Here is a 13,566-nt window from a genome sequence, read left to right as displayed (position 1 = left end):
CCTAAACATTTGCACCCCCTAGCTGTCAGAACTCAAAAACAAAGGATTTTTACTTCTTTTACTTTCCTGCTATGATAGAAATTTGAGGCAGATTTTATGCACATGGCCTGAAAAATACCTCAGAAGCAAATGTCAATCTTACCCAATCAATTCATTTACAAACTCTGCACTCATACAACTCACAGCCTCTGTTCAGGTTTGTCATCCCATGCACACTACCCACAAGGAAAAAATTAATTAAGTCACAACTCTGTATACTATTTAAGTTGAATATCCAATTATAAATTGGTACATCAAACTGTCTAAATAAGATGTTTTAGCAATCTTGTTAAAAAAATTCTCGGGCAAAATATATCTAATTTTAAAAAACACCCCAAGATTTTTTAAAAACACTGTACTATACAACTTATAGGAACCTTGAAATAGGTTTACAAGGTTTTAATCAAGGTATTTACATACCAAATGATGTAAAGCAAAAAAAGGAAAAAAAAAAAGAAATCTAATTTCCAATGACATTTTAAAATGTACTAATGCATCAAAGATTTGTATGAAATTAAAATTAAGGCTTTTTCTGTATAGTAATTTGTATAATTTTAATTTTACATAGTAGCCAACCTTGGAAATGTCAGTCTTAAACATTCTTATTCATCCACTGCATTCAATGCAGTGGAGTGTGTTAAGTGTTACTTCAAATAATTACATTGCTGCTACTTCTATGTTGAAGCATGCTTTTTAAACACTGTATTCAATATTTACAATGTATATCATTTAAACTTCATGTAAAAGCATAAGAATGACTGTCTGACTTTAATACAAACACCATACTTGGAATTTTCCCCCCAAAATGAAATGTAATTTACTACAGTTTTAATAATCAACACTTTTTAAAGTTTTAAAAATATGTCTTAATCTGGACCACCAATATTTGCTCAAGTAAGTCAGACAATGCTGTTCCTTATTTAGGTTGCAAAATTTCTTTTATCAGTCTGGCTTCAGTTTCTTTAGGCACAGAGAAAGTATTTCCTCCAAAGCGACTCCAAAATCATGCATTTCTTCTCAATATCACACTTTTTTTCTGCTGACTTCAAATGTGGTCCACCTTGGGGGAGGGGAGGGGAGTATCAAGGTTCAAGATGAACTTATTTGTCATTCCCAGTTTTCCATGATCCTCCCTTTTTTGCTCTTTTAAAAACACAGTGAGTTAAAATACTGAACAGCAAGATAAAAATGGAATAGTATCTAAGAGTCAAAATGTATTACCCATTTCTCCTATTATATCAAAATTTGTAGTCAGAATTGTCTTAATTGACTTTATTGTAGTTTTTGTACACAAAGAAAAATCATGTTCATATCCATCATGAACAAAAACTTAAAAAGGCAGAACTAGAAGACATGTGTCCTTCACCAAAGCAAAGCTGTGCTAAAGGTTCCAAACATTTCAATTTTTAAAATAAATATTTTCATTTTCCGATGTCTACTTTCATGTCTTCAGAGTGTCACGAGGAAATTGAAGCTATCATGAATTACATTTTGTTTAGAGTCCCAGCTCACTGCGTTTGGTAACTGGCCATGCCATATCCAGCCTGGTTGGGAGGAGGTATTACAGGGGGAGGGGCTTGTCCTTGGGGAGGCTGAGCACCAAATCCACCCATCCAAGCAGCTGAAGGTGATTGACTTGGAAGAAAAAAAAAAAAAAATCTTCAGCAAATGCAAAGAAAAAATTATCTATACAGTTATAGAAAAGTCAAGCAGAGCCTAATCATAAACAAGAAATCAACATACTTAAAACAGCAAAGAAATAAATCATATATATCCATATATGCAAAATATATATTCCAATATTAGTCTTAAATTTTTGCTAAGATAACATATGACTTCTCTGAAAAGTATCTCAAAACTGATTTTTTAAAAATGACAAATGATTCAACTCATCATCTACCCACCATATATTGCACACATGGTATATCAATTTATAAACAATTTTAAAAACACAAGTTTACTTTGTAAACAGGAGGAAGAACTGGTGAAAACAAAGGTTTGGGCTGGCTAGAAAAAGCACAAGGGACCAACGCAATCTATCAATAAAGGAAAAAAGTGAGCTACTTTATATTAGATAAATTTCAGAGACTTCTCACACAAGCCAACAGGCATAAATCATTAAATTGCTGAACATATCCAGACAAAGATCTTTTCCATGAAAAAATAAACAAGTAGATAAAACAGTATATTAGAAATGTAAATCAAATTCTACCAACTGCTCAGATAGGAGGACACATCACATGTTACCCCAAACTCCCTTTCCACCTAGATAATAAAAAGCAAATTTTTAGCATTACAATTCATTTTTCATAAGGTTTCTACAATGCTTATAATGCCACAGAGTTAATGCCACATAGTTCAATGTATTTAGTTTAAATAGATTCTCCCTAGGAAAACACACTTTTTAATTCCTTTTGTCGGAACTATATGTGTTTCTATACTGGAAAAACTCAAACAACTTACTCTACTCCAAATCCTTGTTGATTCCATGGTTGCCCATATACTCCATAAGGTGGTACTTGCCACCCATTTGCCATATACTGTCCATACTGTTGTGGGTTTCCATAAACTTGGCTCCACTGGCCCCACTGACTATAGTCGACCTAGGAAAAAGCAAATTACTGTTTTAGGGAACAAGTAAGAAACACAGTATTTGAAGAAAGTGGGAGACAAGGAAGAGAAAAACTAAGCACCCTTATGTGAATAGGACTCTGTTATTTATCATTGTCTAAGTTTATTGGGGTGGTGACACCTGTGAAAAGAAAGTATTAAGATTCAGTTAATACCGCAAAATAATCACTTTTGAAATAGCATTAATAAAATCAACTGAAAGCAGCTACATGCTTTACTTTTTTGTTTGCTTTCTTTTACAATTTCTAAAGCTTTTATGTAGATATGTAAGAAGGAAACCTTAAAAAGTGCTATGAAAAATTGGATTACCTGTTGGAAGTTTTTAGTCATATCAGGAGATTCTTTACCCCAATAGCATTTAACAACATGTCCTTCAATTGTAGTACCATTCACCGAAACAATGGCATGGGCCGCACTTTCATGCGTAGAAAATCTAAGATGAGAATGAAGTTTTTTGTTTTTTATTTTTTTAAGTACTTAGTAAGTAATACAAAAACTCCTTAATTTGTAAGTATCAACTTGGTATTTTCCTAAAGTACATCACGTAGGAGTTTAAAGTTCTACATTGCAAAGAAGTACTAAAATAACAACCTCTGATACCTGAGGGGATCAAATAGTATAACTGAAAGGAATGGATCAAACGTAAGGTAGGATTTTACCTGACAAATGAATAGCCCTTCTCTGGAAAAACTCTGATTTCCATAATTTGCCCAAATGGTGAGAATGTCTGTCTCATAAGCTGATCTGAAAAACAAACATACAAATAAAATATTTAAGGTTCATGTTATCATGAAATTGCTTCTAATAATGATGAAGCTCCAGAGAAGGGGATTAGAAAAACCAGACACTGTACCTGTTAACCCAGAAGCAATTCCTCCACAGTACACAGTACAATTTTTTGGGCTTGACTGGTTTACTACATCTTCAAATCTCAACTGCTTAGTGTTATCTATATGCAGAAAGAAAACAAAGATGTTGATGGGGCTTCCCTGGTGGCACAGTGGTTAAGAATCTGCCTGCCAATGTAGGAGACACGGGTTCGAGCCCTGGTCCGGGAAGATCCCACATGCCGCACAGCAACTAAGCCCATGAGCCACAACTACTGAGCCTGCGATTTATAGAGCCCAGGAGCCACAACTACTGAGCCCGCGTGCCACAACTACTGAAGCCCACACGCCTAGAGCCCGTGCTCTGCAACAAGAGAAGCCACCGCAATGAGAAGCCCGCGCACCACAATGAAGAGTAGCCCCCGCTCACCGCACTAGAGAAAGCCCGCGCGCAGCAACGAAGACCCAACACAGCCCCCCCCCCCAAAAAAAAGTTGATAGTTATATAGCATTATAAGACTGATTACCATATACTATTAAGATATGCCTCATTGTGGGGAGAAATAGAATTTTTTCTCCTTAACACTACGATCTGACCTATAAAATCACCTGCTTCACAGCTCCAAATATACTTGCATCAAAGCCCAGTTATTTTCCCACAATTATATTGAAGATAAAATGAGTCTTGAAATGCTAATAAAATTTCAATTTTAAGAAATTAAGACTAAACTAATACATGATTTTGTGAAGTATCCATAAAAACATATAAAGGAGACATATCTTACTTTCTTGTGTACTTTTAGGTGCAGGTGGTTTACGTGTGGCCCAATTAGTTCTGATTTGACGACCACCCAACCACTGACCTCCCATATGCACAATTGCATTTTCTGCATCCTACGGAGAAAAAGAAAAAAAACAGCAATTACAAACACAGAAAAGAGTGGTTCGTAAGACTCATTAAGATGAAATAAAACATTGGCACTTCTGGATCCAATAAATCTTATCAGTAAGTGACTCATTAAAGCAATATTTATTTATAGATTTTAAAATACCAGGATAGGGACTTCCCTGGTGGTCCAGTACCTAAAACTCTGCACTCCCAATGCAGGGGGCCCAGGTTCAATCTCGGGTCAGGGAACTAGATCCCACATGCCGCAACTAAGAGTTCGCACGCTACAACTAAAGATCCTGCATGCTGCAACGAAGATCGAAGATCCCGCGTGCAGCAACTAAGACCCGGTGCAGCCAAATAAATAAATTAAAATATTTTAGAAACAAAAAACAAAAAAAACCCAGGATAGCATTTAAGCATCAAGGGAAATTATAATTCAAACATAAAAGGAGAAAATTACAATCCCACTGATCACCAAAAAAAATGACAAAATTGTTTTCAAATATCTTAATTTTATGGTTGATTTGTAATATGACTTTTACTGAAGTATCTAAAAACTCTTTGATAACTATGGTCTAAATATCACTTAACCCCCCCAATCTACATTCTAATAGCAATGGACTATGACACAAGATTTAAAACTTAAGACGGAAGACTTGTGCATTATGATTTAGAATGCTGTAAAACTGAGTTCTACAAAAAACTGAGTTAAGGTATGGAATTCATGCCCCCTACAGTGGAAGTGAGGAGTTGTAACCACTGGACTGCCAGGGAATTCCCAAAAAATGAATTTAGGAAGTAATGTGAATTTGCAATGAATCTAAGCAAAAAAAAGGATACAACTCCTGCCCTTTATCTTACTGCTTCAATAAAATGTAAATAATTTAAGTTGTTGAAACTGTTCCAAAACATTAATACCAAAGCCCATTTTATTATCTGATGTTACAGTTAATGCAAATGCCTAGATATTTGGTACCTCGTTCTTAAATACATGCAAAAATCAAGACGAATTGCTTAAAATTTCATTTACATAATTTGCTGTAGTCATTAACGTCACAGCTACAAAACTATGGATAATAATTAAAACGGGACTTCCCTGGTGGTCCAGTGGTTAAGAATCCGCCTTCCAACGCAGGGGATGTGGGTTCAATCCCTGGTCGGGGAACTAAGATCCCACATGCTGTGGGGCAACTAAGCCCACGCACCACAACTAGAGAGCCCACGTGCCCCAGGTACAGAGCCCACGTGGTGCACTACAACTGGAGAGAAGCCCATGCGCCACAACTAGAGAAGCCTGCACGCTGCAACAAAAGATCCTGCATGCCGCAACTAAGACCCAACGCAGCCATACATACATACATAAATAAATAAAGGCATTTTAAGAAAGTTAAATTGAGATTTTCATGGTTAAGACAAATATAATTTTAAAAAACATTTATTTTATTATTTATTTGGTTATGCCGGGTCTTAGTTGCGGCAGGTGAGCTCCTTAGTTGAGGCATGTGAATTCTTAGTTGCAGCATGCATGTGGAATCTAGTTACCTGACCAGGGATTGAACCTAAGCCCCCTGCGTTGGGAAGGCGGAGCCTTAACCACTGTGCCACCAGGGAAGTCCCAAGACAAATATAATTTAACTTCCCTTCAAATTCTGATATTAGCTCATTTGTCCTAGTTGTGAGTTTTACTTCTAACACATCTTACCCTTACCAAGTCACAAATGCAAGCTTCAATATACTTCATTATAATCAGCCTATTTTTCCCAGTTATTTCCAAGCTTATGAAAAAAAAGAACGAACTGCACCTTATTATTAAAACAAAATTACACAATAGTTGTTTGTAGTCAACATCCAAAAATATTCATTAATAACTAAATTTTGCATTAAATTCAAATTGAGTTGAAAGAACATACCAGTTTATTATAAAAAGATACAAAGCCATAGCCTTTGGATTTTCCAGTTGCCATGTCTTTAACTACTCGGGCATCCCTGTGAAAAGAAGCACAGCTAAATGAGGGAAGTAAAAGTCATCCTCAAAATAAAAACTAAAAGGAACCACACACACTGTATTGTGAGCATTTTTTTAAATAAAATTCCAGTTAGCCCTAATTAACTACAGCCATTCCTGAACTCTCCCTAACGCTTCTTTACCTGTTAGAAAAAAGCAGTAGGACAAAAACATGTAATAAACATGCAACCTAATCAAACAGCCTGTGCTTTCTAAACTAAATGCTCAAATTTGAAGATTAATAGGAACAATAGTTTCCTTTTCTAATATTCTATTCGCTAGTGTCCTCTAAGGTTTACTGGTTCTATAAATTACTGTAACAATGCTAACTACTTTACCATGCAATCTCTAAATAGTTAAATGTCTTCTGCCTAGTGATACAAAATATATGAAATATTAAAAAATTGAAAAAGAGGAAAAAATAGGAATTAAAAAGGCATACATGGCCTGTTAACAGATTTCTTTATTTTTCTTGGTCAATTCTCTACCATCATTTTGGAGTTTGGGCAGCTGTAAATTTTGAAAAATTGACATTTTCAGAAATTTAAGAAAGGAGAATAAAAAACTAACAACAATGCTAAGCACACCAGTACGAAAACAACAAATTTACACAGAAATTTTAGTGAGTAAGTTAAAATGATTGGAAATATAGAACTCCACTGAATATAGAATGTTAAAATGTAAATACTAAAATATGTATATATAAATAATGTATAATAAGAATAAATAGAAATGAGAAAAAAATCTACAACTGAGTTCCAGTGTGCACAGTTCCTTGCAGTTAGCCTTCAAGATCCTGTCCATTCTTATGAGCAATTCTGCAAAATAACCAGAATGCTATTACTTTTAATTGTGACTTGGACTTTAGAAAAACTGCAGGTCTCAGGTATAAATATAGATTGAAAAACAGCAACCTGTATTATTTTTTATACTGATTTTTAAAACAGTACTACTTACCACATCTAGATTAAAAAGCAAAGTAAATATCAAAATAGAAAATTAAGAGTTAAATCTATCAAATAAATTAAATCTATAGAACAACAAATTGTAGAGAGAAATACTGTTGTTCTTAGGTGAAACGTATTTTTGTAAAGTAGTACTAAAACGTTTAACTTCAATCTATAGGAAATAAATACATAAAATAAAGTGATTTTAAGCAGATAGATAAATTGTGATAAACATTTTATAGAACTTGTAACACTTTAAATTTTCCAATATATTTGATCAAGTAACATACAGCAAAATCTGAGCACCAACTTTGTTTAAAAAAAAAAAAAAAAAAAAACACAATTGGGCCCTACCCTAGCAGAATCAAATACCATTAACCAAAAAAATCTACTAATTAATCCCACATTTATGGCTCAGACATTGAAACATTTTACTATAATAATGCTACTTTTCAGCTAAAATATCAAAACACATTTATCATTATAATTAAACATGTACATTTCCAATTTCACAATATATCCAAGGGTTTACCTACTTTCCCCATTTATAAATTCCTCCTATAATAGTTTAATACACAGTATGAATCATTTATTTTTGGTTAACCCATATCTTTAACCACCAAAGTTTGAAAACACTTGACAAAAAGCTAGACTTTATAATAAGTTTTACCACCCAAACATCTGCTTTAAAGATAACAAACAGAATCACTTAATTTTTAACATGTTATACACAGGATTAGATGAAAACAAGACCCCAAAACACTGAAATGACATTAACATTTTCAACAACATCTACTAATCAAAAAAACAAAACAAACAAAAATCACACTAACGGGAAAGAAAATCTTAATTCTGATACAAGTTAATCATGTACAATTTTGCCTATCACTACTGAATATAGTATTGATTATGATACTTACGATATTTTACCAAAGGGGGCAAATGCTGATTTGATATCTTCTGTTGTAATTTCTGGACTCAAATCCCCAACAAACACATGGAAATGATCTGAAATCAAAGCATTTGGTAATCAAATACTTAAGAAGTCAGGTACTAAACCTTTTTTAGGCAACACTAAAGGAAGAAAAAAACCTATTTGAGCTGGTAATGCTGCCAAGGATAATTTCAGAACTCTTCCACAGTAAAATGCAGCAGGAGTACTTACTGGAAGTATCTTTTTTCTGGCTACTTGGTGTTGTTGCCCAGTTTACTTTGACCTCCTAAAAATAAAGATTATATTTAATAAAATTATTAGGCATGTCATTATGAATCACAACACTTACCACTTATTAAATCATTTTATCAAGCAGGACTATTTTGGTAAAAGCACTAGGCTGAACAAAGCAAAACCATCACTTGGCAGAGCTGAATATTTGTTAAAAACTTGCTAAGAAAGAATACAAACTAATTTGACATGCAAATATATATACTCATAAGATGCCATCATTTATTATCTTACCTTTCCCAAAATTTTTCTCCCATTCATAGCAGCTAATGCAGCAGCTGCATCTCTGTGTTCATAAAATTCCACAAAGCAATATGGGTCATTGCTTGTATGCTGCAAAACAGAAAATCCAACAGAAGAGTTGACCCTTCTGCTATCGGGTTGCTGAGAAGAAAATCCAGGAAAAAACATTACTGATAGCTAGGCATGTACGAGGTGAGATTGCATAAGCTTATGAAAGCCTAACACTTTAAAAATAAGATTTACACCTATACCTGACTTTGCACCTCAGAATACTGTTGTACTCAAACAGAACTACAAAGCAGTACAGAATCATGACTACCAGCATTAAATCAAAATATAGAATTCTGGTGAAGTATGTTAAATATAAAACAGAAGTTTATATTAGACCAAACAAAACCTCAAGTTCAGATTTGAGAGATAAGGACCACTCCTTACCACTGCTCTTCTCTCCCAACATTATTTTCAAAGGGATGAATTCTATTTATGCATCATAATCCTTCATAAACTGTATCCCATGACTATAAAAAAAATACAGAAATGAACCAACTTTACAAACTTTACTCCTGATCGAAACTAGGATTAGTACTACTGATACATATAACAAGACGAGATTATGTATTTCTTTTCTGTACAAGGAAGGAATAAGAATGAAAAAAGAAAAATTTCAGATTTATAACCAGCTGTTGAAATGAAATCCCTACCTTTCAAAATCTTCTGAAGCTCTGGAGATTCTATACACTATGAATTTGGTCTTCCAAAGACCAGAAAAATATACTAGTGATTAAGAAAAGATTTTCTGAAAATGTGTCTGAATAAAATATTCCACAACAAAGCTAAAATTTTATATCACAAAACACCAATATAAGAGAGTGAATACCTAAAGAGAGGATATAAGTATATGTATAACTGATTCACCCTCCTGTACACCTGAAACACATTGTAAATCAACAATACTCCAATAAAAATTAAAAAAAAAAGTGAGTACCTAATATGACACCAATGAATATAAAACACCAATATAAGATGAGAAAGTACCTAAGATATAACAACTGTAACACCTATGAACCAAAATGGAAATGAATTTTATAAGACTGCAACCTATATTGAACAGCTATACAGTTGTACAAATATATTTTTTACATAAGGTTAAAAATATCACTATTCAATGTAAAATATCTAAAAATAACATTTAAAATGTGGAATTCCAGTTGCACTTACAAGGGATTAAAAATACCAGATAAAATAAAGCTCTTTTCAATAACCACTGGTTTTCATTCCAGGGAAGTTTTAGCAGAAAAATCCAAAATAAGACGTCTAAAACAATAGTGGTGAAGCAACCAGAAGGCATTTCCTTGAGGGGAAAAAAGTGTAATCATTAATACTGACAAGAAAACTACTACGGGCTCTCATACAAAATCCTATTGTTGTAGCCAGGTGAATGCTGTTCTTAGGAGGCAGAGAAAGGAAATAGGGAAAAGACTCCAAACAAATACGCACTCACATTCCTTTTGTAGAGGAGTTAACGTTTACCAGTAACACTCACTGAAGAAAAGGTTTAAAGGTAAATACGAAGCTAAAACTGTGCTAGTCAACTTTCCCTTGTACTCCTACCTCTTCTGCCCTGATGGTCTCTAAGGAAAACACTGTTAACCGTAGCAAAACATACAGGAGTCCAATGGAAGAACTATGATAACAACAGGCTTTAGTAAACTAGTCTACTCATGCATACTGACTTCAAATTTATCTAACTAGCAGTAGGCCAGATCCCATTCAATGCATGTACATACATGTACACACACACACACACACACACACACACACACACACACACACATTCACATCACACTGCATTTCATCTCATTTAAGATACCATTTTTTGTCACTGTCAGAGATGTTAAAATTTTTTAACATTTGCCTTAGAATTGATAATATACATTTATTATAGTATACAGGGAAAGCCAGAATCTACGATAAACAGTATCTAAAACTAAGGGGAGGAAAGGGATTTCTCATACCCTAAAATGAAATTTATGAAAAGAAACAAATAGTCTGTACTAGAGTTCATGAGTTCATGCCCTTTGAAAGCTTCCCATTTACACCACCACCAAGTGACACTCTGAAATCAACTGTGTCCTTACCATGGTGTTGACACCAATTTTTGTTGGATGACATAAATGTCAAGACAAAGAAATATGAAATTTTACAACTATTTACAAGTTCAAATATAGGAGTTGCAGAATACAGATAAATTATGAAAGTTCACTTCAAACTCCTCTACCCCTTCATATGGCTGACTGTGCACACAGGTTTTAAAACATATATGTGTCAAATGTTTCTCAAAAATTTTCTAGCGACTCTCCACTTTCTCACATTTCATTCTTTCCTAAACCCACTCCAGTCAGTTTCCAACCCAAGCATGGAAAGGAAACTTCATGCTGAGCTCACCAATGACCTCCCGGCCATCTCTGTGACCCCTTTTCTGCCCTCACCTTGACTTCCAAGCAGAATTCAAAACTGGCGACAACTCTCCTCTTCTAAATATTCTCCTGTAGATTCCACCACACTCTCTTGGTTTTCCTGTTTCTTCACTGGAGGATCTTTCAGAAAGTATTTCTTCCTCCTTAACTCAAACTATAAATGTCACTTAAGCGTTGAGATGCTCCAGGGCTCGAACCTAGGCCCCCTCTACTCTCTTCTCTCTCAGCGCGCGCTCTAGATCTAGGAGCTAGATCTTATCCAGTCCCATGGCTTCCAATTACCACTGCAAGCTAGTATCATCAACACTGGTTTCTCTAGAGTTCCAAAACAGTTTATCCAACTGCCTACATATGACGTCCATTTATATGTCTAACGCACATCTTAAAATTAACATTGCCAAAACAGAGCTCGATTCCCACCACTCCCCACCCCCAACCAATCCTGTGTCTCCCTCAGTCATGCCACGCCCATTTTAGCAAATAGCATTAACATATACACAACTGCAAAAAAGAATCTAAGGGGTCTTTCCTGATGTCTTCCTTTATGTCCCACGGCCAATCCAGTCTTACTGATTCTACCTCCAAAATGTATCCCAAACTTATCTACCTCTATTTCTATGGCTACGACTCTAAAGAACAAGCTCCCCCCACCCCACATCATCTCCTACCTAGGCTAGTGAAATAAACACAGCTGGTTTCCCTCTCCTTCCATTCTTGCCCCCTACAATCCATTCTCCATACAATAATCATTTTCCAAATAAAGTAACGTTAAAAATGCAAATAAGGGTCTCCCCTGGTGGCACAGTGGTTGAGAGTCCGCCTGCCTATGCAGGGGACATGGGTTCGTGCCTCGGTCCGGGAGGATCCCACATGCCGCAGAGTGGCTGGGCCCGTAAGCCATGGCCGCTGAGCCTGCGCGTCCGGAGCCTGTGCTCCACAACGGGAGAGGCCACAACAGTGAGAGGCCCACGTAATGCCAAAAAAAAAAAAAAAAAAAAAAAAAGCAAATAAGAATACTTCATCAGGAGGACTTCCCTGGTGGTGTAGTGGTTAAGAATCTGCCTGCCAATGCAGGGGACACGGGTTCAAGCCCTGCTCCAGGAAAACTCCACATGCCGCGCAGGAACTAAGCCCGTGCACTACAACTACTGATCCTGTGCTCCAGAGCCCGCGAGCCACAACTACTGAAGCCCGCGCACCTAGAGCCCGTGCCCCACAACAAGAGAAGCCACCGCAATGAGAAGCCCGCGCACCGCAAAGAAGACTAGCCCCCACTCGCCGCAACTAGAGAAAGCATGCACGCAGCAATGAAGACCCAATGCAGCCAAAAACAAACAAACAAATAAATTAATAAAAAAGAATACTTCATCGCCCTACTTAAAATCCCCACTGCAGAGTAAAATCCAAACACTCTGTCATGGCTCATACTGCCCTATGTGATTCCAAACCCTGCCTGCCTACTCTATTATACTCATTTCCCACCATTCACCAGGTTCCAGCCACACTGGTCTTTGGTTCCACAAATGCACCAAGCTCATTACCAACACAAGGCCTTTGTATGGGCTGTTTCCTCTGCCTCCAGCTCTTAATGTAGATGGCACCATCTTGTTACTCCTATCTCAGCTCTAAGAGGTGATTTCTGATAGTAGTCATTACCATGTTGGTCCCATACCAAACATCCATAGTCTAAAAAAGACTCATTTGATCTTTTAAAATTTGGTTGAGTCAACTGCCCACTGATTACAGATTTCTAGATCACAGATCATAACTAAAAAGCCTCAACATTCAATTATGCAACTTCAGTTCCCATCTCCTTAAGAACCTACGTTATTACTTTCACAATATAGATGCCAACTGCAGCAAGACGTCATCCCTCACCACCTAGCCTATACAGCACCAACATTGCAATCATCATCACAGAACTGTTATATTCTCTTAAAAGCTCTTACTCCTATCCAGAATTACCTTGTTTACTTGTTATTTACAATACTCCCACTAACATGTAAACTCTTGTGAACCTCACTGGTCTAGCTCTGCATTATATCCCCAGTGCTTTGAACAGTGCCTAGTACAAAGTAAATTTTTGATTAATTAAAGAAAGAATGAATAAATAATCAAAGACAGGAAGGAAAGAAGAGACAATATACCAGAAAAGAGTGATAAATATCCTTATTAGTTAAGAATGAAGATCAAAAGGCCACTTTGCTTTACATATTTTTAACAGTTCCCCTCCGTCTCAGAATATAACACAAACTCCTTAGCACAGCTCTGGCCCCTGCT

The 13,566-nt window shown here is 35.8% G+C and overlaps 1 protein-coding gene across 3 annotated transcripts in view; it reads right to left on the bottom strand.

Annotated features, from left to right (window-relative positions):
- Positions 1-1,321: 1,321 nt before the first annotated feature.
- TIAL1 (TIA1 cytotoxic granule associated RNA binding protein like 1) overlaps positions 1,322-13,566 on the bottom strand; it is a 21,051-nt gene continuing 8,806 nt past the window's right edge. Inside the window, exons 3-12 of one of the 3 annotated variants that reach the window (XM_007469575.1) lie at positions 8,801-8,899; positions 8,507-8,561; positions 8,262-8,349; positions 6,300-6,375; positions 4,283-4,391; positions 3,524-3,619; positions 3,330-3,414; positions 2,980-3,103; positions 2,503-2,642; positions 1,322-1,674 (exon numbers count right to left, since the gene is read on the bottom strand). In XM_007469575.1, coding sequence (XP_007469637.1) covers positions 1,548-1,674; positions 2,503-2,642; positions 2,980-3,103; positions 3,330-3,414; positions 3,524-3,619; positions 4,283-4,391; positions 6,300-6,375; positions 8,262-8,349; positions 8,507-8,561; positions 8,801-8,899 — 999 coding nt within the window. In that variant the 3' untranslated portion in view covers positions 1,322-1,547. Of the gene's footprint in view, positions 1,675-2,502; positions 2,643-2,949; positions 3,104-3,329; positions 3,415-3,523; positions 3,620-4,282; positions 4,392-6,299; positions 6,376-8,261; positions 8,350-8,506; positions 8,562-8,800; positions 8,951-13,566 lie in introns of all 3 variants that reach the window. The other 2 variants (XM_007469573.1, XM_007469574.1) reach the window with 2 other exon arrangements.

Source organism: Lipotes vexillifer, unplaced genomic scaffold (assembly GCF_000442215.2).
Source record: "Lipotes vexillifer unplaced genomic scaffold, Lipotes_vexillifer_v1.1 scaffold240, whole genome shotgun sequence".
Classification (NCBI taxonomy): domain Eukaryota; kingdom Metazoa; phylum Chordata; class Mammalia; order Artiodactyla; family Lipotidae; genus Lipotes; species Lipotes vexillifer.
Note: the sequence above shows the minus strand (reverse complement) of the source record. Positions and strands in the feature narration are given on the sequence as shown.